Consider the following 27046-nt stretch of genomic DNA (forward strand, 5'->3'; position numbering starts at 1 on the left):
GCATCCTCTAGATCAGCGGTTCTCAACCATGATCCATCTTGATCCCAAGAGTCTGCAGGTTTTGATTCCAAACCAAACACTACAGCAGCTGATTTCTCTGAATACTCCCTCCTCTCTGGTACAAGGTGTGTTAATCAGCTGCTGTAGTGTTTGGGTGAAATTAAAATCTGCAGACTCCTGCATCACGGCGGACCATGATAGAAAAGCACTGTTCTAGGACAATAATGCCGATCAGCAAGGCACAAAATGTCAATGTCTCAAATAAATCACTTACACTTCCAAGCTCGAATAACTAGAAACCATTTTCAGATATGTGATTGCACAGGTCAGGCTGGCGAGTTTTTTCCCCACCATGACCAAACACTGTGATCAAGTTTCAACCAATATTTACATTTTGTAAACCTAAAATACTGTTACAGGAATTAAGATTTAAACGTAGATTAAAGATTAGATTAGAAGATTAAAACGTAGCCCCGATATGTGACGTTTTCTCTTTACAGAGAACATCACACATTAATAAAAGATGTAGCTATTTAATGCTGCCTTGCCGTGTTTTATCTTGTTGTGTATTAATGTTCAGGACTCTTGGATGAGGTCCTAATAAAACTCAAACTCAACTCAAATTGAGAACTTTAAGTTATGTTTTGTTAACATTAAATTGCCAGATTTTTAATTTTCTAATTTTTGAGATTGAAAATGAGAACAGTACGTAGCCAAAACTAGGCTCTACCAGATGGTTACCATGGCATTTGAACAGGTATTTCTCTGGCTTTACACAGAACAAGTAGCGAGTCAGGTCGGCCTTTTCTCTGGCTTTTAACGAGGTTTAAACTGGGTATAAACGCTCTGTGGAAAGACAGCTTTAGGTGTAGAAGAACAGAGGAGTTCCCCTCGTTTTAAACATGACAAACCAACACGTACGCGTAGTCAAGCGCAGGTACAGAACCAAACAAGCAGCTAAAGTGGAGTCAGAGACGTACCGTCCTGTCCAGAGCGCAGGCTTTGCCTCTTCACTGCTGAGCTGGTTCAGTCTCTGGGCATCGCAGCTTCTGGTTGGTCTCCACATGCATCTGATCCTCAAAAGACCTCACATCTTCCAGGCTCATGTCTGCACATACACACAACACAGATGAAGAGTGCTATAATAGGGTGTGGCTGTGTTTGCATGCATGGATATATGCATGTTTACGTGGCATGGAGCATCAACACTAACACATATGTGCCATGAGACTACAGAATCTATACATTGCAAAATGATAAACAGATATTATGACCACCGTTTGAGTTTGATTAGGAATTTTTCCGAGGACCCCACATGGGATCCCGAACCCAAGGCCAACTCTACACCCCATATGCCAGCTACAGTTCTCTAAAAATAGAAAAATAAAATGTATGGAGTGTGAGAAATGTAATCCGGAGCCTCGTCTCCTGTTTATCCGCAGTTACACTTTGTATTGCGCAACACAAGCGGGGAAACTGCAGATGTTTTCTTGCATTTCCTTGACTGTAACAATGCATTTTTGGATTTAATTTAACTTTTAGATTAAACTTAATATTGTATTCAAGTCAAAATTCAGGTATCATGACAACAAGACTCAGTACTACCGCTAAAACATCATAGATTTATCACACAGGGCCATGAGGACAACAGCATCTACAGCAGGTGGAGGAGGACAAAATTCCTCCAGTATAATTACTGACAGGGTGTTTCACCAAACGCTCTCTTCGCACGCGCACACACACACATACATACAAACACACGGCCATATATGATGTCACACATACTCACACCCTTGGGCTATTTTAGCCCACCATGACCCCAATCTTCTTTCCAACTGGCATGGTCTCCGTCTCTCTCTCTCTCTCTCACACACACACACACACACACACACACACACACACACATACCTCTAGCACCATACTCCTAGCAAATCTTCCTCCAGTCATAAATATCCTCGACAGGGCGACAACAACCACCCGCCTGCTTCTACTGGAGATCACTGAGGTTTCCAATGTTCATGACACAGACACACAGAACACACATGCATTGCTAACACAAAAATACAAGGCTAATAACACACACACACACACACACACTGAGAGAACAAGTTGTACTTACTGTACCACTCGTCAACCCAGGCAAAGGCCTGTCTGTGTCCCACCAACAATATATCTCTTATAACCTGAGAGGGAGACAGAGAGACAGCCAGCGAGAGAGAGAGAGAGGGACAGAGAATTGAATTTTTTAAAAATACATTTACTTTTATTTTTTTCTCTCTCCTTTCTATGCCTTCGTTGTAACTTCCTTTCCTTTTTTTCTCTTTCTTTCTACTCTTTATGTAATGTCTCTTTATTATACTTCTATGCATTTTTTTCTTTTCCTCATGTACATACAAATTTGCTTATGCACATACGTATATCTCTGTATTACATGTATTATCGACATTTATTTTGTTTGTGTGTTTGTTTGTATGTCTATATGTAAGAAAAAAATAAAATATATATTTAAAAAAAATAAAGAAAGAAAGAAAGAATATAAATTAAAAAAATTACTGCGCAAGTAACTGATCGAGGGTTGCAAAATGCTAACAGGCTAATGGTTATTTCTGTACTGTTAGCATTTTGTGACCCTCGATCAAATCACTTTTTTATAGTTTAGTGCAGGGGTCATCAACTACATTTGTCCAAGGGCCAGAATTTTTCTAAGCAGACACTGTGGGGGCCGGACTTTCAAATAAAAAAAAAGAAAAATAATATTTATGCCTAATTAGCATATTATTGTTTAATATTTTCACTTTCTTACAAAATTAATGTTATTTTTATTAGCCTATATCAGTGTGAACAGACTCCTAACACATATACTGCAGCCAGCCACCAGGGGGCGATCGAGATATTTTGGCTTCACTTTTGGGGAGCTGTCATGTTGTCCATCAATGGCAAGCAAAAATGTCACTCTCAAAGAGCCTAAAGCGGAAAGTTGACGTGGAAAACCGCAGCTTTAATGAAGAATGGACTGATAAGTACGCATTCATCCTGCCAACTTTCAGTAATGCTAAACCTGTATGCCTCATTTGCAATGAAACGATCGCTGTTGCAAAAGAACACAATCTTAGGCGTCACCATTACACAAGGCATGCAACTTTCAAAGAGTCATACCCTGAGCAGTCAGAGGCCCATCGCAGAAAAATTGCCACCTTGAAAGCTGGATATTCCCATGCCAGCAGAATTATTAACCGAACTTTAACTGAACAAGAGACAACAAGTGCATCTCTTCAGGCTGTCTGGGTTCTCTCCAAACATAACAAACCATTTACCGATGCTGAGGTTTTTAAGGAGTGCATGGTCACTGTTTTGGAGGAACTTGCCACCGACAAATCTATGGACAGGATAATTGCCTCTGTTAAGCAAATACCTCTGTCTGCTTCAAGTACCGCCCGCCGTGTCCACGTCTTGGCAGAGGACGTCCAGCAACTTGTACTTGATGGGGTCAAGGAAGCTCAACACATATCCCTGGCTATTGACGAGTCCACTGACAACACTGACATTTCCCAGTTGTGCGTTTTTGTCAGATATTTTGATGGGAAAGATTTTAAAGAAGAGCTGTTGGCTTTGATTCCGCTGGAAGATAATACCACTGGTGACATTGTCTTTGGAAAGTTGGAGGAGCTATTTAAAAAGCATGGCTTGTCATTAGAAAAAGTCAACCTAATCGTCACAGATGGTGCTCCTGCCATGGTCGGCAAAAACAGGGGTCTGGTGAGCAGAATTAAGAATGTTGCTCCCAAAACTAATGCACTTCACTGTCTCATTCACCAAAGTGTGCTGTGCGTCAAACTAAGTGGGGATCTGAAAGGTTATGGACAAAACAATGAAGATAATTAACTTCATCAGAGGGAATTCAAGTACGCAGCATCGCCTGTTCCGCAAATTTGTGCTGGATTTGTGCTCAAGCTACTCACGATGACCTCTTACTCCACAATGACGTGCGCTGGCTGAGTAAGGGCAAAGCCTTGGAGCGCTTAATTGAACTCAGGGATCAAGTTGTGGATTTTTTGAAGCAAAGTAAATCAAAAGGAGCAGCTGACCACCTGCACATCATGCAAGACAGAGAATACATGTGCAACGTTGCATTTTTAGCAGACATATTTTCCCATTTGAATGCACTAAATCTGCAACTACAGGGGAAAGAAAAATCCGTGGTGGATATGGTGGAAAAGCTTGATGCCTTTGGGAACAAACTTGATCTATTCCACACAGATTTGTTATCAGGGAGGCTGCTGCACTTCAACACACTGAAGACAGTGGGTGTGAGCAACGTCACAGAGAATATGAAGAAATTCATCACACAGCTGAGGGAGAATTTCTCTGCCAGATTTGATGACTTTGCCATTTCCAGGGATGTCATTGAATTTGTGCGTGACCCATTCACGATCAGCCCAGGCGGAGAATTCTCCGCTAATGTGAAGAAGGTGATGCTGTTGGACGAAGCGGCGATTCAAAGTGAACTAGTTGACATCCCGGCCTCCAGCGAAATGAAAGCTGCTCTCCGTGGTGCTGAAAGCTTGAGCACTTTTTGGGTGGCTTGTCCCCAAGACTATGGCACACTGAAGACGTTGGCTATGTATGTGCTCACCATGTTTGGGTCAACCTATACATGCGAATCTGCATTCTCAAAGATGAACAGTATCAAGACGCATGAGAGGAACCGACTGTCAAACCAATCTTTGGACGACTGCTTGCGAATAAGCCTAACAGCTGTCAAGCCTGATGTTAAGAAGTTGGTGTCAGAGGGGAAATGTAATTTCTCCCATTAACCAAATGTGAGTATTTCAGCCTTAGGATTTTATTCATGGGATTCATTGTTAAATGACATGGTCTACTTAACGTTCCGTTCGAGCGATGTTAATTAAACCAATTTTCTTCTTTTTGTTTTTTTGACTGAGACGTTTTGGTTGTTATTATGAGTCACCGTTATTGTGCATGTGAAAAAAAATAAAATGAAATGTTAAATAAGAGCATGTGAAAAAAATAAAATAAAACGAAATGTTAAATGAGAGCTATGAGTTTGTCCCCATTCTTGCATGAAGATACGGCACAAGCCGCATTCCATTCATAAAAAATGGGAATTCGTTTCAGCTTCACCTATCCTAGGCTACTGCTATTCAGTGCACAACCAGCGAAGCAAGCACAGCTTTGTGAGTGAGGTAGGCCTGACTCCTGCATCAGGTTGTGTAGGCTACTCGCTAATAATAAGCTGACAGATGGATTTATAACATCTTTAGAACCTGCGGGTCGAACGCACATATTTGAGGTCGGTAAATCATTCCTAATAAAATTATTTCCATCTCAGTTGTTTTTGGGGTTGCTTCAATATTGGAAGAAAAAAAATGCTAGATATTCTAAATACCGAAACGCATTTTTTTCCTCCTCACATTTTCTGAATTCATTAATATTCTGCGGGCTGGATGGGAGGCTTTGGCGGGCCGGATGTGGCCCACAGGCCGCCAGTTGACGATCCATGGTTTAGTGTATAGTCGTATAATAGTGTATTTCCCATTGTGTTCCCAATCAACATCATACAGACCCACAGATCATTATTGTGGTAGAGAAAGCCGACCAATTATAGATTATCAAGACACAAAGAAATAGGTTGAAAGAAAACAGTGTAAAAAGGTAAGAAGTATTTTTTCATTATTCTCCTATTCCTTATAGCCAGTGTGGTTTGTACATTGATTTTGTCCCGCTTGCCAATCCCATCTCTGCTGTAAGCAATATTTTCCTTCTCCACAGCTTCAAAATGTTGCTTGTGTATCTTGGACCTAAAGGTTGTGATACAACAAGCAACATTTTGGAGAATGTGGTAGAATTGTGTATGTATATGCTGTGCGCCGCCAGACCTGTAGGTGTCACTGCAGGCTGGTTGTATGCAAGATTCTACTTCCCCTGTAAGCTCCACCCCCGAGCAAGTAGAAATACAGATCAGTATCTAGTGTCCGGTGAGAGAGATTAATTTAGTTACTAAGGCAATGGTCTTCTCCCGTGTACGTAGAATAAAGCATAATCAACAGCAGTCAACTGAGTGTTTCTTGAAGAATTCCACGACAATAAGATGAGGTGTCCATCAACAGGAACTGAAGTCAGACTTTCAGCATTGCACCATAGCATTAGAAGCTGCCATGTAGACAATGTGAGAGTGTTTATCCATCTACTTGGGCTGTGTAATCCTGCAATGTTGACCAAAATGTTACACAGTGTACGCATCACAGTCATAAAAGTGCTGATACACCTGGCAGTTTTTTGGGGCAATGTAGGCAACACTCCCAATACCAACTAACTAAGACAAAACACAGGAGTAACATCTATTCAAGGGTTGTCTTGCAAAAAGACTTTCCTGTGTGATTAAATCAACAATGTAAAGGCAACTTCTCGATCGATCTTGATCATCATAGTTGCCCAGACATTTATTTCCCCTGGTCATCTCTGCCTTAACAGCTGAACCAAACAGGATCTGTGTGTAATAAATAGCTGAATTCTACTGCCAGTGACTCAACAATAAGTTCATTCCGTCTCCCACAGAAACATTTCCCTCAACACCCTCAGCTCATTTGTGCCACAACTGTGTTTGAGTGCTTTTACATCTATTCTGTAGTTGTGATAATTTGGTAGTAGATTTGATTGTGTAGATATTTCTGCACGTTTGATTTGTCATCCAGTAACAAAACATCCATGGATTGGATGGAAGGAGAAAGGGTCATCTATAGAGCCATCAAGGTATGTGAGCATTGTTTATATGTATTTATTCCCTTTGTCATCCATCACTTTGTGGAAAACCATAGAACTTTCAACTCACAGAAGACAGATAGTTGTTCACCTACACAAATCAGGTAACGGATATAAAAAAAAAAATACATAAACAGTTGAAAATACCACTAAGCGCACTCAGGGCAATAATAAAAAAAACAGCTCCTGACATTTGTTTTGCATCACACTCCTCCAATTAGGACCATCTTGCATATCCTTCATCAGATTAAGATCAAATTATTAGTGTGCATCTAAACGTACTGTGCTTTATATCCTGCTCAAGGATCCCAACAAACAGTCCGCTTAATATAATCCTGGCCGTGGAACGGAAAGTGTATCTGGGCCTTCCCACCTCCCACCACTGACTTAATAAAACAAAGTCCCTTTTTTTTGCCCTCCAGCAATCCCAAAAACAGTTTATATTTCTCACACTGCAAGGCCAACGCGGGTACTTTGATCCAATTGTTTTGGCACTGTAGTAAGGCTTCTGGAAGAGGGTTCACTCAGTCATCCAAGACATAATGAATAAAAAATTTGATTCGTCCCCAAATCAGCCTTTTGTTTTAGGATCCCAATATTGTTTTTGAGGAAGATGCGGAGTGCCTGTTAAAGAGTAACTAAACCCAAAACTGTATAAATCCTGACATCTAGTGGTAAAAAGCATGCCACTGAAATTGCCATCTGCTATTGGCTGATCTTTGGGGCCAGGTGATGTCACCTTATATAGAGTGCAACAGGTGGCACCAAAATGTAAATTATTACTATGGTGCACACCAGAAGTCTCAACTCCAAATTTATTCCATTAGAAAAATTAACATATGACATAACATACTGTAACGTTCCGGTTTCCATCTAAGGATTTTTTTGTGAATTATGATGTGTCGATTTACAAAAGCTGAATCAACAGCAAAAGTTGTCAATTTGTCCTCAATATCTGTCCTCAAAAAAAAAAACAAGTATGCTCGCTAGAAGCAGGACAGTTTTTGGTTAATAAAGAAATGCAATAACTCGATGGAAATGCATTTGTCAAATTAATACTGATGTAGGTTTGGCATGGTCTGCTTGATGAATTGTTTAATGAAATGTCTGTAAAATATCTGTCAACCTCCAGAATATTATATGTGTTGTTTCTAACATGTATAGGTCTGTACTGCAGTTGTATTAGTTGGTACATTAGAATATCATACATGTTATTTCTAACATGTTGAAGTCTCCATCGTGGTTGTACGGCCATTAGTTTCTGCACCGTCCCTGCTTGGAGTAGCCTGCAGATAGACTTGAAATTTCAGGAACATACTAAACATGCACACGCACATACACACACACACACAGTTGAGGGTCCTTGAGGCCTCTATGTTGCACAATGCAGCTGAAAGGTGAGGGAGTGTTTGGGAGTATTTTTACAGGCCCCTCTGGCTCTGTTTCATAGTCTTATAAAATTCATTTTACAGTGTGGCAAATCAACAGCGCAGTCTGTAAAATTTGTCATATTTTTCTTTATTTGAACTGTATTTTTTCCATAAAATTGTAGCAGTGCTGTGCTGGTTCTTGTCTCATCGGATTTTATTGGCTTTGTTGTGAGTAGATAAACTTGTTGGTATCTGTCTAGTGATGCTGTTGGTGTGATTATTCTGATGTTTGAAAAGTCACAATGACATTTAACATTACTTTTTCATTTTGTTAGCTAATTTTCCATATCATATACCTATTTAACAATAAATTTAAAAAATGTGGGGGTTTTTTTTTATTATCAAAATCCCATTACTTTTACCTTCTGGAAAACGATCTTTAGTGATTACTTCATGCTGTACCAGTAGCCGTATAAACAGATATCTTATTGGTTTACACTTTTGAATGATCCCTCCCATATTCTGCAATATTTTCATATACAGTGCCTTGCAAAAATATTCAGACCCCTTGACTTTTTGTATGTCTTGTTGTGCCATAAAAATATTTTGAAATGCATTTATTCAGGATTTTTAATCTGAGTTTTATGTAAAGCACTGTATTCTATGGAAGTGAAAACAAATCCGTAGAAATGTATGTTAAAGTATAAAATTAAAATAACAGAAATCGGGTTTCGAGTATTCAACCCTTTTGTTTTGTTTGGGTTGAACTGCCACACTGACAAAAATGTGCTAAAAATATCTTATCATTTGTTACTCAGATGTCATATTTACACTGTATTAAGCGGTTCTGAACAGTGTTTTCCTTTTAAACTTGTCTGTTAATTTGTCTTTCTTGCTCTTAATGGGTCTTAATGGGGTTTTAGGGTGCAGGCTGGACTCGGATCTTGCATCGGAATACTGAAGCACAGTATGGGATATATGGTTCACTTATGGATGACATTTGAGGTTTAAAAGAAAATAGAAACATATAAAGTGTTGCTTGCAGACTAGTGACTAAGACTAAATATATTTCAGAATGCGCCTTCCAGAAATGTGCTTTACCACCTGTCCTCTGTAATAAAGCTCCAGGACAGAGGTACCAGTGCAAGTGTGCAAAACGAATGTGCATAAGTATCTGTTCACTGTATTATTGGAACAATGAACAGGAAAAATGCCATATGTGCCGTCTCATGTGCAGAGTGTGTGCAGAAAAGTGTCCACCTACAGTCCAGAGGGAATCCATCTAGGAATCCATAGACACACACAATATCTGTCATTGTGTACCTTGTGTACAAAGTGCTCCACCCGCGTCTGAAGGCCCCACACTTCAAACTTGACTGTGACCAGTTTGTAGGAGCACATGACTGGCTCGGTGGTCTGTCTCCAGTCCTCTACCAGGGGGCCCCGACCGGTCCTCACCGAGGAGAAACTCCTCAGGTCCTACACACAGTAGCACATAGTATCTTAGTACATTATGGGAGATGGAAGAAGGATGGAGTGTGCTGACTTCACATAATCATAAATATTAACTATCACTAGAGCAGCTGGGAAAATGTGGCTGAGGAAAGTGAATGAGTAATGCTCTGCCCTCCCTTAATAACTACTGGTACTGTACTGGGCAGCTCCCAGTGTGAATGTGTGGAACTGTATGAATGTGAAGGGGGTGTTGTTGGAAAAGTAAATGGTGCTCAGTCAACTTTCCCTGGATAAATAAACGTAAAAGATTAACACAAAAATATAAGTATTCCAAAAACGATCGCATTATATCCATCACACTACCTCAGTGCTGTTGTAGTGTCTGTCGGGGAAGGGGTCGTAGGCAATATCCAGATAGTCCACCTCCACCTCCTTGTTGGCCTTCTCCTCTGTGAACAGCTGCATAGCACACACCTCTGCTTTAACACAGCACACACAACTGCTTATGGAAAATACTTTCACATCTCATAATAGCTCAATATACAGGACCATTTGGCCAATGTCTGCCAAAAAATTTATAGAGAAACTATTTACAGCTTTAAAAAAAAAAAAAAAAAAATTTCAAAACTTTCAGTCCTTGTATCAATAGCTCAATCAATCAGAGTGTGAACTTGCACTTTTCAAAACAGTTACAAACTGTTTTAGAGTCAACAAAACTGTAATGAATCAAAACCAATAATATAACAATACAAAAGTCAGACATGAATAAAAACATGGTTAAGAAAAAATAAAACAGGCAAAGTACAAGAGAAACTTGTATAAAAGCCTATTCTGTAAAAGCTACACTATATAATTTTGCCGATGTAACTGTTAAAATTCTGAGGACTTTTGAGGACTCTCATGTTTACCAGTTTACTTGTTTATCAGTCTGCGATTGCTTTATACCAATTTCAATTCATCACGTGTGGAGATTTCCCACCAGTGACCATATCCGACTATACCTGAATGGGACGCTATTCTCTGTTGAATTCCCACTTTATGATTTAGGCTGATAAGATGGGTGTATTTTAACATAAACATTTTGCATAGTGCAGCTTTAAAAGGCGACACTGATTTTGCCAGCCTAGAGCCCCTCACTTCTGGTCTTTCTCCTAGACTTTGGGACAGCCAGGAGGGTCCACAAGGGGACCAGACCAAGCCACGCATTAAAAGTAATAAGTAACATTTTAGAATATAGGCTGTTCAGTCTTTTTCAAAAGCCTGGCATTGCTGATTTAAACAGGAACGCAAGCTATTACAGTAGTCAAGGGCCGAGATGAAATAAGTGTGTAAAAATCTTGCAAAAGACCAAAAAGGCAAGTGATGTGAATTCACACATATTTCAGAAACTAAATATCATATGACCTTAGACAAGAACAAGAAGAACTCTTTAGCATGCATTTTGGGTGACGGTGTCTTTCATGGAGAGGATTAACAGTAATGAATATGTCTATGAAGAGTATTAAGAAAAATATCCAGTGGCTGGCAATATTGGCTGATAAATTTCCAGTCACAGATACCAGGTCCCACTTTGTAAGCACACCAAGTTCAAAAAATATTTTGTATTTTGTCACCACCCCTAATAGCCCCCTGTACTCATAACCCACTGGACTGTTTTTTTTCTACAACCATATAAAATGTCTCCTTGTTATGTCTGCTTTCCATCTGTCACAGTGTGTTGGTCTATGTCAAGTCATGTGTCCGAGTAATAATGGTCCTATATGGACGTATCTGTGTCTTGACTGGCTGTGGAAATACATTTCCTGCTTGAGGACAAATAAAGCTCTAATCTAATCTAAACAGAAAAATATGAGCCTTCTGTACCTATAGCCTACAATTCCTACAGCTATCTGTAACATTGTGAAGGTACAGCAAGGCTTAATAGAAGCCAACGTGAATTGAATTAAGTGTCGGGAACTGGATAAGCCTCTTGCAACTCAAAACTATGCGAGCTATCATCTATTTACAGGGACTGGAAGAAAAAGAATTACAAGGTTAAAGTGATATTCGACTTTAAAAAGAGATGAAATAAAATCGATACAAAGAGGATTATACTTGCTTTTATTTCATCTCACCTTGACTACTGCAATGCTCTGTTTACTTGCTTTAATCAAAATGATGTAGGTTGTTGTTGCCTTGTCTGTTATTTATTTATTCCATTTGTTTTGTCCTCATTTTTTTGATGTCATTTGTTCATTTTTTTTTATTTGTCTTGGCAGTGAAGCACTTTGTAACTTTGTTTTGAAAATGGCTGTATAAATGAAGATGATTATTATTACTATTATTATTATTATTATTATTATTATATAATAATAAAAACTGCCTTGACAGCTTCATAACTTCATGATTTTACTCCAAGACACATTTTACTGTAGCAGCCATGACAATAAAAATTTACACTTGATACAGATGTTTTTTTAAAGAAGTGAAACAATAAAATGACACTTCAAATTGTTAAAAATGCAATAATACTAACTGAATTTGGGCAAGCGCAATTTTATCCAATCTGAGGAAAATGGGTATAGTTCAAGAATGACCCTTCCTTGACAACTGAATAGAGAGACTTCCATAGATGTAAATGTTCAGAGTGAAGTGTGATCACCAAAAACAATGGCTGTTGTGTTCGCTGGAGAAAAACAACTTTGCCAAGATGTTTGTATGTAGCACATCACATAAATGGCATATCAAAAAACAGAAAAAAACAAAACAAAATATGTCCATTCAGCAAAGTCAGTGGAGTGGAAACGCCGGGTACTGTGTCGGCTTTGAGGAGATAATAAAATGATGGCCGAATTAAAAAGAGTTCTATTTTTGAGCTTGTGCTTTCCCCCTATCTACACATGCTAACATCACCTTCAGAAATTACATATACGTCTATTAAGACAATTTAGCCAGTAAAATGTATATCCTATCATCTTTTGATTGTGTTTTGTATTGTGTTTTGCGTTGCATATCAAGTTACTTTTTCTGGAAAAAAAAATGGAAAAAAGGGGTTACGCCACCTACAAAGACTATATATTTGTTTTTCTCCTTCACCAGTGAAGTGAAGATCACTGCAACAGTTGGCTAATTTTCCCCCGTGATTGGTACCCACACCACATTGTGACAATTAGCTTACATATATCATCCTCATTGATTTACGATGTCACCCAGCTAACATTCTGAAAAAGAAGCATTTTAAAGACACTCAAGGCAGGTTGAAAAAAAACTTGCTTGTACCTCTGTGGTACACATTGGAGGTATACGTAGTTTCACAAAGCACAATGCGCAGATTGATTAGTGTTTCTTTTGAATTTCAATCGGAATCAACTGGATCTGTCTGCGTCTGCTTTTCAACAGGGTGAGAGTGTGTAAACAGATCCAGACCCTCCCCCTTTCATTACCACTCACTGTAGTGCATTCCTATTGGCTGACAAGATGTATAGGTCAGCACTGATGAATAAACGTTCGGCCCTATCCAAATTATATGCAAATTTCAAGACAGCGCTGCTCCGGCTATGACTTGCCGACAGACACCAGTAAAAGATTGTGTTGTCAGCAGATTTGTGCCATCATAAACAGTTATATATTCAAAAATATTTGAAGAAAAAGGTGCAGCTGTCCCACAGGCGACCCACTGGGTTTATTAGGGTTATAGCTGATTTTGCCTCCAAGTAAATCTTGATGGTACTGCTCCTTTTTTGATCCTTTGGCAGAAAGTGTTTCCCTTTGTTTTGATCACAAAGACCAAAAAACATTTATTCAATGATCTAATATATATACAGTATATATATATATATATATATATATATATATATGTTAGCGGTTGCTATACAGTCTTTGCAGGTGGCATATAGTAAGTGACGCAATATACATGATTGTTTTTTGAGTTTATCATGTATTTTTCTAAATTGTAGTCATCAAGTTGCCATTACCTTGCAACGTCCTTACAACCAGAATGTCAAGAACGTCACACCTTGATAATTTGGAAGATAGACAGATCCCTACAGAGCTCTAAAGGTCTTAAACATCCTTACGTTGTCATTGTCACCACAGTTGTCTTCATACTTGGTTTCAATATGGATGGAGAACTTGGGGAAGAAGGAGCACTGAAGAGAAACGGGGGAGAGTTAACACATAATACAACCGGCAGTGAATGTACAGAGTGTAATGTAGTATGAGCAAAATAACACTCACTGTAAAGTCTTGAGTGACACCGAGGCCATAGAAGAGAGAAAACAAATCAACAGCTGATGTATGGATTTATTCATCGAAAGCATTATGCATTATACAGGCATATTCACCATATGAGAAGAATGAGATGTTCACCTGTTATGGTGTACGGGTAGTAATTCCATGACTTTTCCGTGATGTAGAAAATACGAGGTACCACCGCTTTGGCCCAAGATGGAAGCTTGCTGCAAGACAACACATACATACACATGTGCGCACACACACAATTAGAGAGCACAGAACAAAGATGTTAAAGACTGACTCCACTGAGTATTTTTAGCCAGTCAGAATTACTAGCGTGTCTCCACAGGCAACGGTTACCTCTCTCAAGCGTGCGCGTACACACACACACACACACACACACACACACACACACACACACACACACACACACACACACACACCTCAACACAAAGCTCAATTTAGCTTTGACATCAGGAGAGGACATACATCCAGCATCATATTTCCTATCCTTGGCGGGCAAATGCTGGTCTTGTTGTACCTACTGTACACAACAAGCTAATTTAGGCACCTGGCTGTACTATTTGGCCATTGGTTAGTTCTTGCAATAGTAAATACTACAAGGCAGAGGTGTGACCAAGTCAACTTTGCTCAAGTCCCGAGTCAGTCTCAAGTCTTGAGGCACAAGTCTCGAGTCAAGTCCCAAGTCTAAAAGTATCAAGTCCAAGTCCATGTCTTTAATGTCAAGTCTCAAGTCTAAATGTAGAACACCAAGTCAAGTCAGAACAAATCCAGTCCAGTATCAATTAATATCTTAGAGACAATGGGCCTCATGCAAGAGGCAACATTTTCGTATTCTTATCTTAAATTTCTCGTACTTTTTTCGTGAGGTGGACTCGTACGAGTGTGCCACGTCAGATTCACCAAACGCTCGTATCTTCAGAAAAAAGTCGTAAATGACCTGCGTAAACATGATGAATGGCACCTGTTCTAAATGAACGCGCGTTCATGAGAATTATGAATTTGCATAATTGACGCCCCAATAATGCCATATAAGGTTAGGCGTCCGGCCCCATTTGTCGGGAAGCTTCATTCATAAAAATGACACAGAAGACTAAGAAGAAGTCTACCAGCTCTGAGACTGAAGTCCTACTATCAGAAATAAGTCACCCAAAGCATATAATATTTAATATAATTCAATAGTGGAATCAAAGGTCCTGCTAAAGCCAAGGAATGGGAGAAAATTACTTGTGCTATTAATGCAGTGTCGTCTGTTGTGCGTCCCCTTACGAAAAACAACTATAGTATTCCTGTACATTTTAGATGAATACTAAATAAATATCACAACAAAACTATAATTCCCTATAGGAATATTATAGTGATACTACAGAAGACAAAAATACCATGATAAGGTCACTATAAACTCACTATTGAGTACCACAGCCACTCTAAGTCCCTAGTGGAGTATTATAGAAATATTATAGGACTGTAGTGATTTGTCGTTAGGGCACCGTCACAGAAATAAAAAAAGAAATGGCTTGACATGAAATTAGATGCAAAAAGCAAGACGATCCATGACTGCAACAGGAGGGGCCAGGAGGAATTTTCTGTTACAGAGACAGATGAAAGAATAGGCCTACACCTGCCATAATTGGCGATATAGCAGTGTCAGGTGTTCAGCGATGTCGCCCTGGACAGTGACTTGCACCTCAACCTGGTAAGACCTAAAGCCATTTCTCTTTTTAAAGTTTAGATTCACTTGCACCCACATTAACGTTATCAACTGGAGTAAAATAGCCTATAAATCAGATTTATCTCCCTCTATAATGTATTTTCCCCAATACAATCTAACCTTGCCTTTGTTTCATCTGAATGTTTGTCAAATAACCTGGCAATTATTAGTGTTTTCTTCGCTTGATCCGGTCTGTGTGTAACTTCCTGCAACAACTCAACTCTCGCGAGACTTGGTTACACACAGACCGGATCAAGCGAAAGGTAAAGAAAAACGTTTCATTTCTTTGTAGGATCCTTTCCATAATGTTGTCAGACACTTATAATAACAATCTGAGCCTGTCAGTGGCAAAAACAAGCACTTTTAGTGGACGTACATTGACGGTGCAATTTGCCCCGTCGGATTACATTGCAGCCCGTTTTGCGGCTGCCGGCTGAAGCGATCTCACTCAATACTGGACCAATTTCAAAAATTGTTGTCCCCTTTAGTCACTTAGACACAAAAAGATGGGAAAATAGGGTCCAGGTTGAAAAATACCGAAGTTACCCTTTAAGAACGAATCTGTTCGTACGAGTGGTTCTTGCATGAGGCCCAGTGTTCCAATGCTTCACCAACGCTTCAGACAAAGTTGAAATAGTTTCAACTTGAGAAGGTCCAGCGCTCACGGCGCTAAAAGCGCTAAAAAAAGGTGAGGTACCTGTTTTTGGTCGTAAACACTGAAAGCGCAACTTTTCCATAGGAAATAATGAAGAAACAGCGCCAGAGCTTCTTTCACAGGTCTTTGGTGTAACCTAACTTTGTTCCAAGGCTTTCTCTCTGCTGTGTGGAGTTGCTTACTTAACCAACCAAGCAATGATTTCTATCGACCTTTCTATCGAGCATGTATAAAATTTATATTGAGTATAAGTTCTATCGCGATAGATATCGTGATCTTTTAACGCCCAGCCCTACTTGAAGCCATGCAGGCGGTCAGCTGCTCGAAGGTTGCGTGACAACAAACCGAGCTCAGCCGGCTTCTGAGCCGACAGGCAGTGGTAGAGGGAGACAGTTTTCTGAATAGCCACTCGAGGGCAGAATTAAACAAAATGGGCAGGCCGGGAGGTAGAGAATAACCTCTTTCATATCGGAGAGGAAAGACATGGACACACCGATATCCGATACTCAAAAAAAAAGGCAGATATCGGCCCGATATATCGCGTTTTACTGATACACTGAAGCCTGCATCATATTATCCGTATTCCCTCCCAACTTTTAACATATACAAGCTGTCTGAATCGATGTAGACGTATCTTAAACAATGAGCGCAATGCATCAGTTCAAATCGGCGAATCGTCACACCCCTACTAGTTAGTAGTCCCTGGTGAAGAAAACCAAACCAAAACCAAAACCCAAACTGTCAAGGTAGACTTTTAACACCCCAGAGGTTCTCACCTGGATAAGTGGACCCTCTTCTCAGTGTGCTGGCCTTGGCCATGCATGGGGTCATAGTGGGGCTCGTTGACCAGCACCTCCACCCCCTCTCCTTTCTGGCTTTCCTGGTGGCTATGCTTACTGATGGTGTACAGCTGCCCTATCCTGTACTGAGGTGACCAGGAGAAAGCCAGGGACAGTCAGGGATATGAGCAGGAACACAGAAAGCAGTAAAATACGATGAAAAATACAATGAAAACCTGCAGACTCTTGGGCCTCCATGGTCTCACTGCTCTCAGCAATGGTCTCAATTGTTTACGGTAATTATAATAATGTCTCAAAATGAATGTGATAACAATGTATTGATGTTAAAATGCTACATGTAGCACCTTTAATTCACTCATGAGCATCACTGTTACCATAGTTTATATTCCAACCATATCCAAAAATTGATTGACTACAGCTGATTTGCATGTATATTAAAGCACTGTGCATGACATAGGTGTATGGACTGTATAACAACATTTTCTGTATAACAGCCCAAGAAAAATATCTGCAGTAAGAACATATTATGCACCTGTATGCTACAGCAGTACATAAGAATAAAACTATCAGTGAGGCTGTGTACAGTGACATTTATTTAACTAAAATGGCCTTTATACGTATGCCATATTCACTGGTCTATTTCCAGCACACACTCTTTGCTCTTTGCACACCTGCAACACAAAACATTGCAAGAACTTTTCGGGCAAAGGTAGTGGGTCTGGCATTTTCAAATCCAAAAACTACTGCCCCAGATAGACTGGATGAGTTGAAAGCAAGGCTACAATAGCTTATTCTGTAATTCTGCCACAAAAGGTAATTTATTTTTTATTATGCTTTAAGGTAAGGCACTTGAGGTTCCTAATTATCTGTGATTTTGCCTACCTAACACCAGGCTAGCTGCATTTTTAATCTTCCCTATAAGATACAAACCAATTTATTCTCATGCCTGAGGACTGTGAGGAGCTGTTATCTCAAGTTCACTCCAGTTTAAAGACATTTTTGCCAACTAATATTGTTAATATTGTCTATATATGTTAGATGCTGAAACTGTGCGTGCTTGATCTGTTAATGTCAGGGCTTTGTTTTCACATATTGTATGTCGTGGTGAAACATTTACAGAAGTGTCATTAGTTCCTGGACTGGATATAGGTTGAATCACTATTGCATGGCATCAATTGGCGACTGTACCCCGGTTTTTCCTGTCTCTCTCCACTTTTAACTCTTTAATAAAAGCAAAAAATGCCCAAAAAATAATCTTAAAAAAAAATGCATGTTTGATATATATATATATATATATACACACACACACACACACACATGTTGCCAAATACTTCCCTAGTTAGTACAGATGTTTAGAACTTATTTTACTCAGACGGTCTTTTGTTCCAGCAGCGGTCAGATTTTTTAATGAACACTTTTAGATGTGGTCTAGATCCATAGCACCTTTCAGCTGTTAACTGTGTCTCAAATGGCTTTTTACGGTGTTATTTATTTGTTGTGTACTTTGAATGCAATGTCGATATTGTTTGTTGTCTGTATGAGTTGATTTGGTGGCAAATGAGTTTCCCCACTGGGGATTAATAAAGCTGTCTAGTCTAGTCTTACAAGCAAAATCTTCAGAAAGCTATTAACTTAAATGATATGCAATAATGCAGTGGTTCTCAAAGTGGGGCCCTGGGACCCCCCAAGGAGTCAATACTAAATTAAGTTAAAATCTTTCCATATGGGTCCCTGGGACTAAATCGTATCAAACAGGGTCCATGGTCAATTGTGTTTTTGTTTGGGGGTCTGTGACATGAAAAAGCTTTAGAAGATGCGTAGAGTATATGTCACATTTTTCAGATGGTGGATATCAAATTTTGCAAAGAAACCTCAATGCCAATGCTAAAGTGGGGGCAGGTAGGTAAAAGCAGCAGGTCCCAGGCTTGGAAATGAAAGTCCTACCTCCAGGACGGTGAGGGGCAGACAGATGCGATACTCCTTCAGAAGCATGACGTCCTCCAGCATCAGACTGCTTCAGGGTGGGCAGGGATCCAAATCCTTCATGACTAGATTTAACTGAGAAAACAACAAACGTTTCATGTTAAACAGTTTCTTTTTTTCTCTTACTTTGTCATTATTTATCTTTGGTACTAAGTGGTCAGTGGTGTGTTATTTTTGCACTGCATTTCTTAGAGATTACTTGTCAGTCAAACAGTGTGTCCAGTGCTGCGATGTCTTTTTCCTTGGATTTTCTGTTGATGCAGTTTGAGTTTCTGTAGGTGGCGCTCTTTTCTTTGTCTTTTCAGCCATGGTGGCTATCACTGCTCATGCTAGCTACACAGTTCCTCTTCCAATTATTTCAAACAAACCACTGCTGGAAATGTAAAATGCATTACTTTTTTCCATGACCTACCAGACACCGGGTGTTTAGAACAACAAATGTAAAAGCTTGGCATTGTTCCCCATACAGTCTTCTAATAAATAGTCTGGGTGTATGCTGGTTTTTTTTGTATATACTCATTAACAAGCTGCATTTGAAAGCCTATTGTTTTTGTGCCTTTTTTTTTTTTTTTTTTTTACATTATTATTGTTCTTCCTGCGTTTCTGATAGGTATTGATGTGCAAATGTTGCTCGAAATATTTACCCAATCGGCCTGATGGCAGCGCTATAATCAAAATTTCCAAATTTGAATCATCATAACTCCTACACTGCAAGTCTGATTTACACAAAATTTGGTACACATATCCAGCTATCTTTACTCTATTTGCCTCAGAACTACTAAAGTCTGACTGGATAGATTTTTGACCATTTAAAAAAAAAAAAAATGTAAGTTTATTGAGATTGGCCTTTTTGTTTTTTGTTGCTACAAATGTTATTTTTTTTATTAAGAAAACCTTTTCTCTATCAACATCTTCTGTTGAAATAAACATGTTAAAAGAATTGGATTTGTATATGCCATTACAAACTGTAACGTTTACATTGTAATTAGGGATTAAGGGGTAAGCCCATTGGCACCACAAACATTTTCCATATTATTACCTTTTAATTCCTACATATTATTCTGTAAATTAGTCTGTGAAGGCTTGAACCCCTTTCGTGGGCCTTGCAGCTGTATTTCTTTTTTTCTTTTTTTTACTCACTCCTTTATTTGGTAAGGTTGTACCACTCAGATGTTACAAATACCCTTTTATTTTTTTATTTGAAGTTTACATAAGACAGAAAGTTAACATTCCTTCCACTTTTCTCTTTGAGAAAACCAAACAGAGTGATGGACATTATATCCAACAGAGAGTTAACACTGTGATGAAGCCAGATGGGTTAATTGATTTGGACTCTAGTTTCAAAGTCAACATTCCTTCACTTTATTTCAAATAAAATACTAGTTTTGTTAACATTCTAATCAGTGGTATTTTGGCAGTCATGTAATTTTGTATTATATTATACTGAACAAATATATGAATGCAACATGTAAAGTTTTGGTCCCATATTTCACGAGTTCAAATATCCCATTAATTTAAGATTATTTTTCTCAAATCTTCTGTACAACTTTGTTTAAATCCCTGTTACTGAGCATTTCCCCTTTGCCCAGAATTTCTCTCAAATGATTTTCTCATATGAACTGTAACCACGTAAAATTTTGAAAATTGTTGCATCCGTTCATATTTTTGTTAAGTGTACATTGCATAGGCTATGTAGATATGATAATTTCCCTGAGTAACTTTAGTTAACAAATCTATATTTGTCTTGAGGGAAGCTTTGCTGTAGTTCAACTTCTTCCAGTGTGACGTGACTGCTTGGAAAACTGCTTTCAATGTAGCTTCACCAACATAACTGACAAGTGGAAACAAAGCCAAACAAAGCTGAACACAAACAGCGTGATATTTCTGTATACGTTACACTGTTAGCTGTTACTCCACTTCAACTTCAAATATTAACTGCACGTGCGGGTACGCAGCGCATGACAGACTCCCTTAAATCCGTAAATCTTACCATGAAACTAGTTGTGATGTTCTGGTAGCGAAAGCCAAACGGTTGATTCAGGTTCAGACCATAGACTGTAAACAAAACAAAAAAAAAAACAGTTCAGACACGAAGTAACGTGAAAGTCGGGAGAGATTTGCTGTTACCGTTTTATCAGCTGAGCTGAAGCTCTGCTGCCTTCATGTACTGTCGGAAATTTCGGAATTACGAGGTGAACGCACGTGAACGACCAAACAAAGTGGTAAATTGGACTGGGAAACATTATAATGACGGGATATAATGAGTAGTATATAAGAGTAGTGGAGAGCATGGAAGCCATGTGAACAACTGATGGTAAAAGTGATGCATTGTGTATGTCATTGGTTGTTCTATGCAAATAATTAGTATTGTTCTAAGTTTCTAGTTCACACTTTGACATGTAACACTTTTAAACATGAATCTATCATTGTCAAGTTAATTGTGGTAACCTTGGTATAATTATCATAAACAAAAAGCAGTCGCACTTTACAATTGGTCGCCTCTAGAAACAGCAACCCTGTATAATGTTAACCAAAAATGTTAAATTATGTTATATTACTAGATTTCAGCATTGAGGTGCTTACATTCATGATTTTGCATAGGCATACTAACCTAAAAACTATTATTGGGAATCTTGAGAAAGTTTCAGAGCGACAGAGACACAGGGCATCTCCGTAACCATAGTAACTCACTCTCACTCCTGCCTGCGTGTGCACGGCGCGAGAGGAGAGGGAGAGACGCAGAAGAGCCGCGGACTGACATTACTCTGAGCACCATGCATGGGAATAAATTACAATATAATAGATTTGTGTATATTTCTCGCTATTCAGATGGTCTGAATAACTCGCTGCTACACGGTGCTGCTCTGTCTTGTCTGTCCATGCGCTCAGTGTCTCTTTTCGCGCCGCGACGTTATCAGTTATGAATTTGTTTTTCACTGCGTGAGAAAATGGACTTGTGGCGTGACAGCGTGTGAAAAATGTCAATTGCGTGAGTCTCACAGTCAATGCGTGAGAGATGGCAGCCCTGTGAACTTGCTTGACATTATATTTGAAACTGCCAATCAGATTTATTTACTTATTATCGAAGGTGCCGGAACGCCGTTCCGGATCATTCCGGCCCACTTTAACCCCTGCCTCTATCTCACACCAGTGATAATTGTTAGTGCTAGTGTTTCACAAAATTCAGACCACATTTCCCATAAGCCCCGTTGTTTCCTGTCCCCCCTCCACCTCCCTGAAGCGGTTGGAAGTAATTTTTCCATCAATCTTTCACGCCTTCCACCATCTGCCAGTACCAGGAACTCTGAAAGCTTTAGCTCTGTTTGCTCTTGTAAGAACAGCGCCCTCTTCCTGTTTTGTGCCATAAAGCAATCCAGCAAATTTCCCTCCAAATCTGACCTGGTGGCTCACAATGTAAAATACTGGAAAGTGGGAGCTTACAGAAGGCACTTGAAGGCAGCATCTTCATTCACCCAGATCCAGCAGCGACCCCTAGTGGCCAACAGGTTGTTTGCGCATGGACAGGAAGATTTGTTGCAAGAGCTTCTCTGCAAAGATTCTGTGTACATTTCTGAGGAGACAGAGGAGTCAGTTCCCTCTTCAATGTTGGAATCCTCTGCCTGTTTTCAGATTAAAATGAATAAATGCTGGGGCCCAAATATGTTCTATGATGGGGAAAAAAAAAAAAAAAATGAAACAAAACAATATAACTTCACTGTAGGGAGAGATTTAGAAGAGTAGTTTTATTATTTAGAATTGAGAAAGTATGTACAGCATTAGGAAAGCTAAGGGCTATTGGATGTTCAATATTATATCTAATATCTAATTACCATAATATATCCTCTACGAACCAGTAATCCCTTATAATAACTTACATTTTCATTAATTTACATTACTTCACCCCTTACTTCATGCAAAATCCCCTTAATATTAATTAAGGCAGTTATTAATGGAGGAGATCCCATCGAAACTTCCTTAAACACCCACTTAATCTTGACTCCTTACTCTCTAATTTAATGAAAAATTCAGGGAGACAGGAAGTTTTCTGTTAATTTCCACTTAATAACCCTGTAAACCTGCACAAAAGGCATGAAAATTCCCTTACATAACTAGTGTGAATCAACCCATGAATAAATCCCTTAAACCCATGATACTAACCATAGTTTTTTTTTAAAGCTATGTAATTTTTAATGGATAATTAATGTTTATGTAATGGAGAAATTAAGGACATTTCCCTTACAAAAAAGTCACAACCCAAAGCTGAACCCAAAGCTCATGTGTTCAAGTTTTTGGACACATGCTGGTTTTCATATGTGAACATGTGAAATTTCCCATTCCCCATGTGAAAATGACATTTTCACCTGTGAATTGTCTCTTTGCATGTGAAATGTAGTTTTCACATGTGAACAAATATTGTCATATGTAGTCGCAGGTGAAAATGTGAAAATGTGGGGGAAAAATGGCATGCAGAAAAAAATGGCATGCTGAAAAAAACACTTTCCATCTAAGAACTGACATTTTCACATCTAAAGTAAAAAACTGTCATGTGATGTCAGAATACAAGGTGAAAAAATATTATTCACATATGAAAACCAACGTGTCCAAAAAAGTGTGTGCTTTGAATTCACATGTGGGTTTTCACATGTGACTTCAGGGATAAAAATTAAGGGGTTTGGTTTCTTAGTAGGATTTAAAAGTCTTCTAGAGTGTAAAGCAGCCTAACCTTTGTTTAGGAACACCCCCCATTCCTTTTGGAAATGGACACCATGGCAGAAATCACTTGTTCCTATGTGAGATCAGGGAAGACAAACACACCAACCGACTGACAGACAAAGGAATGGCGAGAGGCCTCTTGCTGCTGCTGACGTGAACCTTTTCAGGTTAAATACCATGCTCAAAGTCCTTATCTCCCAGAGGGAAGAGAGTTGTGTAATCGTACAGTAAGTTTCACAGTGTCCAGTACAGAAAAATTCCTCAAATTAATCAAGGCATCACTCAAATTAGTTACTTCAAGGGCCTTTGACAGAGAGGAAAAGTAATTACTTTGGGGATTGACACAAATTATATTTCGTATACATGCACATCTGGCCTTCAACTCTATCTATCTTGGAAATCTTTGCCTGATTTTGATTTATTTATTTTGACACTGATGGGAGAAGTGAGGCCCAGACAGGAGGTTGCCTGTCTTTGCTGGATCAGTTTCTCTTCCTCTATATCCTAACGTTGACAGTCAGTGGAGAAATGACAAAACTCACCTGGGATCAGCATTTCGCCGCAATTTACTCTCACTCGTTCAAAGCAGTTTCAGATCAACACACAAAGTAACTGAAAGCTGATGTATGAGTATTTGCGCTCGTCTATCAAATTTCATTGAACTTACATAGAGCCACAACTTGAATGTAATATATAAAATTGAATATAAAATTCTATTGCTGCGCTTTAGTACATTATTTCAGTGATTCTTAGTTACCAGAGATAATTTTTCTATTTCACTGGGCCTCCATTTCAAGCAGACTGGAGTTTTCATTCTACAAACATTTCGGTAAAACGGTAAAATCTCAATGGGTGGAACCAAAGAACCACAGTTTTTGTAAGTAACAAAGCCCAGTGAAGCCTAGCGCTCTGGGAACATGGTCTCCTGAAATTTTGTGAATCGAGCACGTCTTAAAATGCAAATACGTGCGCAAAAAGTGAGAAAATCACGCTCAAACTAACCAAACTAGCCTATAGCTATACAGGTAAGCTAGTTAGCTAGCCTGCTGACCTTCCAACATCATGAATGTGATGGTCATGAATGAACGAAAAAATATGTTTATTATTAAATTATTCATATTTTGACCTGACTTGCCTTTTTGCTACTCCAGTTTGCCAGTTAGCAGTTAGCATTCGTGAGGTGCTCTACCAAAAGAAGAAGAAATGGATATAGCCTGAAGAACTGTCCATGCTAGGTGTGGAAAATACCAATTGAATTAGCATTGCAACCATCTTTTTGATTGCAACCAGCACTTGACTGACAGGGGGATAACAGGATTTGCCAAGGGTTTTGAGCGCCCAACATTTTTCTCCAGATTATTGGGGCAGCTAAGGCCCTCTGGCTTTACACATGTCAGTAGCCCCACCTTGGGTTAGTTCTACCTGAACGCTTTGGAATCTCTGAAGATGAGGGGGAGAGAAAATCAGGGCTACAATTCGTTAAGTATCTAAGAGAAGGAGTGCTATTCTGGAATCAGTTTAGCTCTCCTGTCATAGTCAAGTTCATTATGGTCATATGAACTGACTCACTGATCCTACTGATCCTAGATGGATCTCTGAGTCCATCAGAAACAAGTACAACCCTGTTCAGTGTTTCATAAAGAGCAAGTTTGATTTTAAAGAATTGATTCAATTCATGTGATTTGACTTTTCTTCAACATCAGCCAGGACTTTATCCTGTTTTCCATATTGTATTGAGTGGACATATTGGAATAATACAACATACAGTATCACAGAAATAACAATGTGAGTAGACAGAATCATCCAGGATTCTGTTTTCCATGTTGTATGAAGTGTAGGCCTATATATTGGGAAATAATACAACTTTTAAATACTACTACTACTGAACTACTGAAGGCTACTGAACAGATAGGACTGGAGTTCCTCTGGAAGAGTCTTTCTATTCTTGAAATACATTTTCCAGTGTTTGGATAAATATGGAATTGTCCAACTATAATTTTGTAGACTACTCATAAATTCAAAGTGAAATTGCTTGAACAGTTAAAGAGACCCACGTATTGTTTTTCTTGTGATGTATGAATTTGCAGTGAAGTATAAATCAGACTTTAGGAGAAGCGCTAGAAGTGGATTCAAATTCTATACCATGAAACAGTTATGCAGTTATGCAGTAATCTTTCACACATTGTGTTATCTCTCATATTCCTCTCGTTATATGTTGCGTACATAGATACTTTTACAGTTTTCATAATTCTCCACTTTTTTCATTCTGCTCAAATCTCACATTGTCTTTCTGTCTCAGTGAGTTCTGCTGCTACTGATGCTGTTTCACATCCCAGACTTTTTATACATTTTTATTCATGCATTTGTACTTAATATGTCTGGAGTTTACGCTATTATTTCTATTCTATACTTCCTTGCTGTATCTCTACTTGCTGCTGTGAGCGCATGTCATGTTCATCCATGCGAGTGTGTTTACAGTGCAGCTCGGGATGTCTTTGCATGCTGATGCGTGTGTATGTCTGTGTGTGTGTTTGTGCGTGTGTGTGTGTGTGTGTGTGTGCGTGTGTGTGTGTGTGACTAGGTCTTGTGCTTTGGCTTCTTCTCAGGTGGTTGTTGTCTCCAGGGAGTCAAAGGTCAGAGGTCAGGATGTACCACATACTTGGCCACAGAGCCTCTCCAGGCTGAACCCACAGGCAGCTGGGGGGCAAAGGTCAAAGGTCATCCATTGTCCAACTAACCTGATATTACCTGCCGGAGAGAAAGGGTTAAATGTCTCCTCCTGAGAGAGGACGAAGAGGGAAGGGGTCACGTGTGTGTGTGTGTGTGTGTGTGTGTGTGTGTGAGAGAGAGGGAGAGAGAGAGAGAGAGAGTGTTCTTGTCTTCACAAGGATAGAATGAGGAGGGAAATTCTCTTAGGGTTAAGATTAGAATTAGGATTACGTTTAGGTTAAGTAAGGGTTAAGGTTAGGGAATGAACGTAGTCTTAGTGTGTGTGTGTGTGTGTGTGTGTGTGTGTGTGTGTGTGTGTACATATATATGTGTGTGTGCCTGTGTGTGGGATACCGACAAGCCACTCACAGCAAAGCCAATAAACTGTAGTTTAGGAGGAGAACAGGCATAAACAGTGGAGCTAGAATTTTTATGAAAGAATCTCATTCAAATAAAGAAAAATATGACAAATTTTACAGACTGCATTATTGATTTGCCACACTGTAAAATGAATTTTATAAGACTATGAAACAGAGCTGATCTGTCGTCGCCAGAGGGGCCTGTAAAAAGAGGAGCCTCTCTCGCCGAAATACTCCCAAACACGGTATTGCGTAACATAGAGGCCTCAAGGACCCTC

The 27046-nt window shown here is 39.2% G+C and overlaps 1 protein-coding gene across 1 annotated transcript; it reads right to left on the bottom strand.

Annotated features, from left to right (window-relative positions):
* Positions 1-1010: 1010 nt before the first annotated feature.
* On the bottom strand, positions 1011-20990 carry LOC139919187 (cytoplasmic phosphatidylinositol transfer protein 1-like). The gene is made up of 10 exons (XM_078284932.1): positions 20978-20990; positions 18949-19062; positions 16981-17129; positions 13953-14041; positions 13821-13828; positions 13661-13732; positions 9969-10064; positions 9474-9629; positions 2120-2183; positions 1011-1108 (listed from the first exon to the last, which is right to left on the bottom strand). Exons 2-10 carry the CDS (start codon positions 19009-19011, stop codon positions 1011-1013), a joined length of 795 nt encoding a protein of 264 aa, XP_078141058.1. The 5' UTR covers positions 19012-19062; positions 20978-20990.
* Positions 20991-27046: the final 6056 nt, after the last annotated feature.

The sequence above is a fragment of the Centroberyx gerrardi genome, chromosome 7, assembly GCF_048128805.1.
Source record: "Centroberyx gerrardi isolate f3 chromosome 7, fCenGer3.hap1.cur.20231027, whole genome shotgun sequence".
NCBI classification, from domain to species: Eukaryota; Metazoa; Chordata; class Actinopteri; order Beryciformes; family Berycidae; genus Centroberyx; species Centroberyx gerrardi.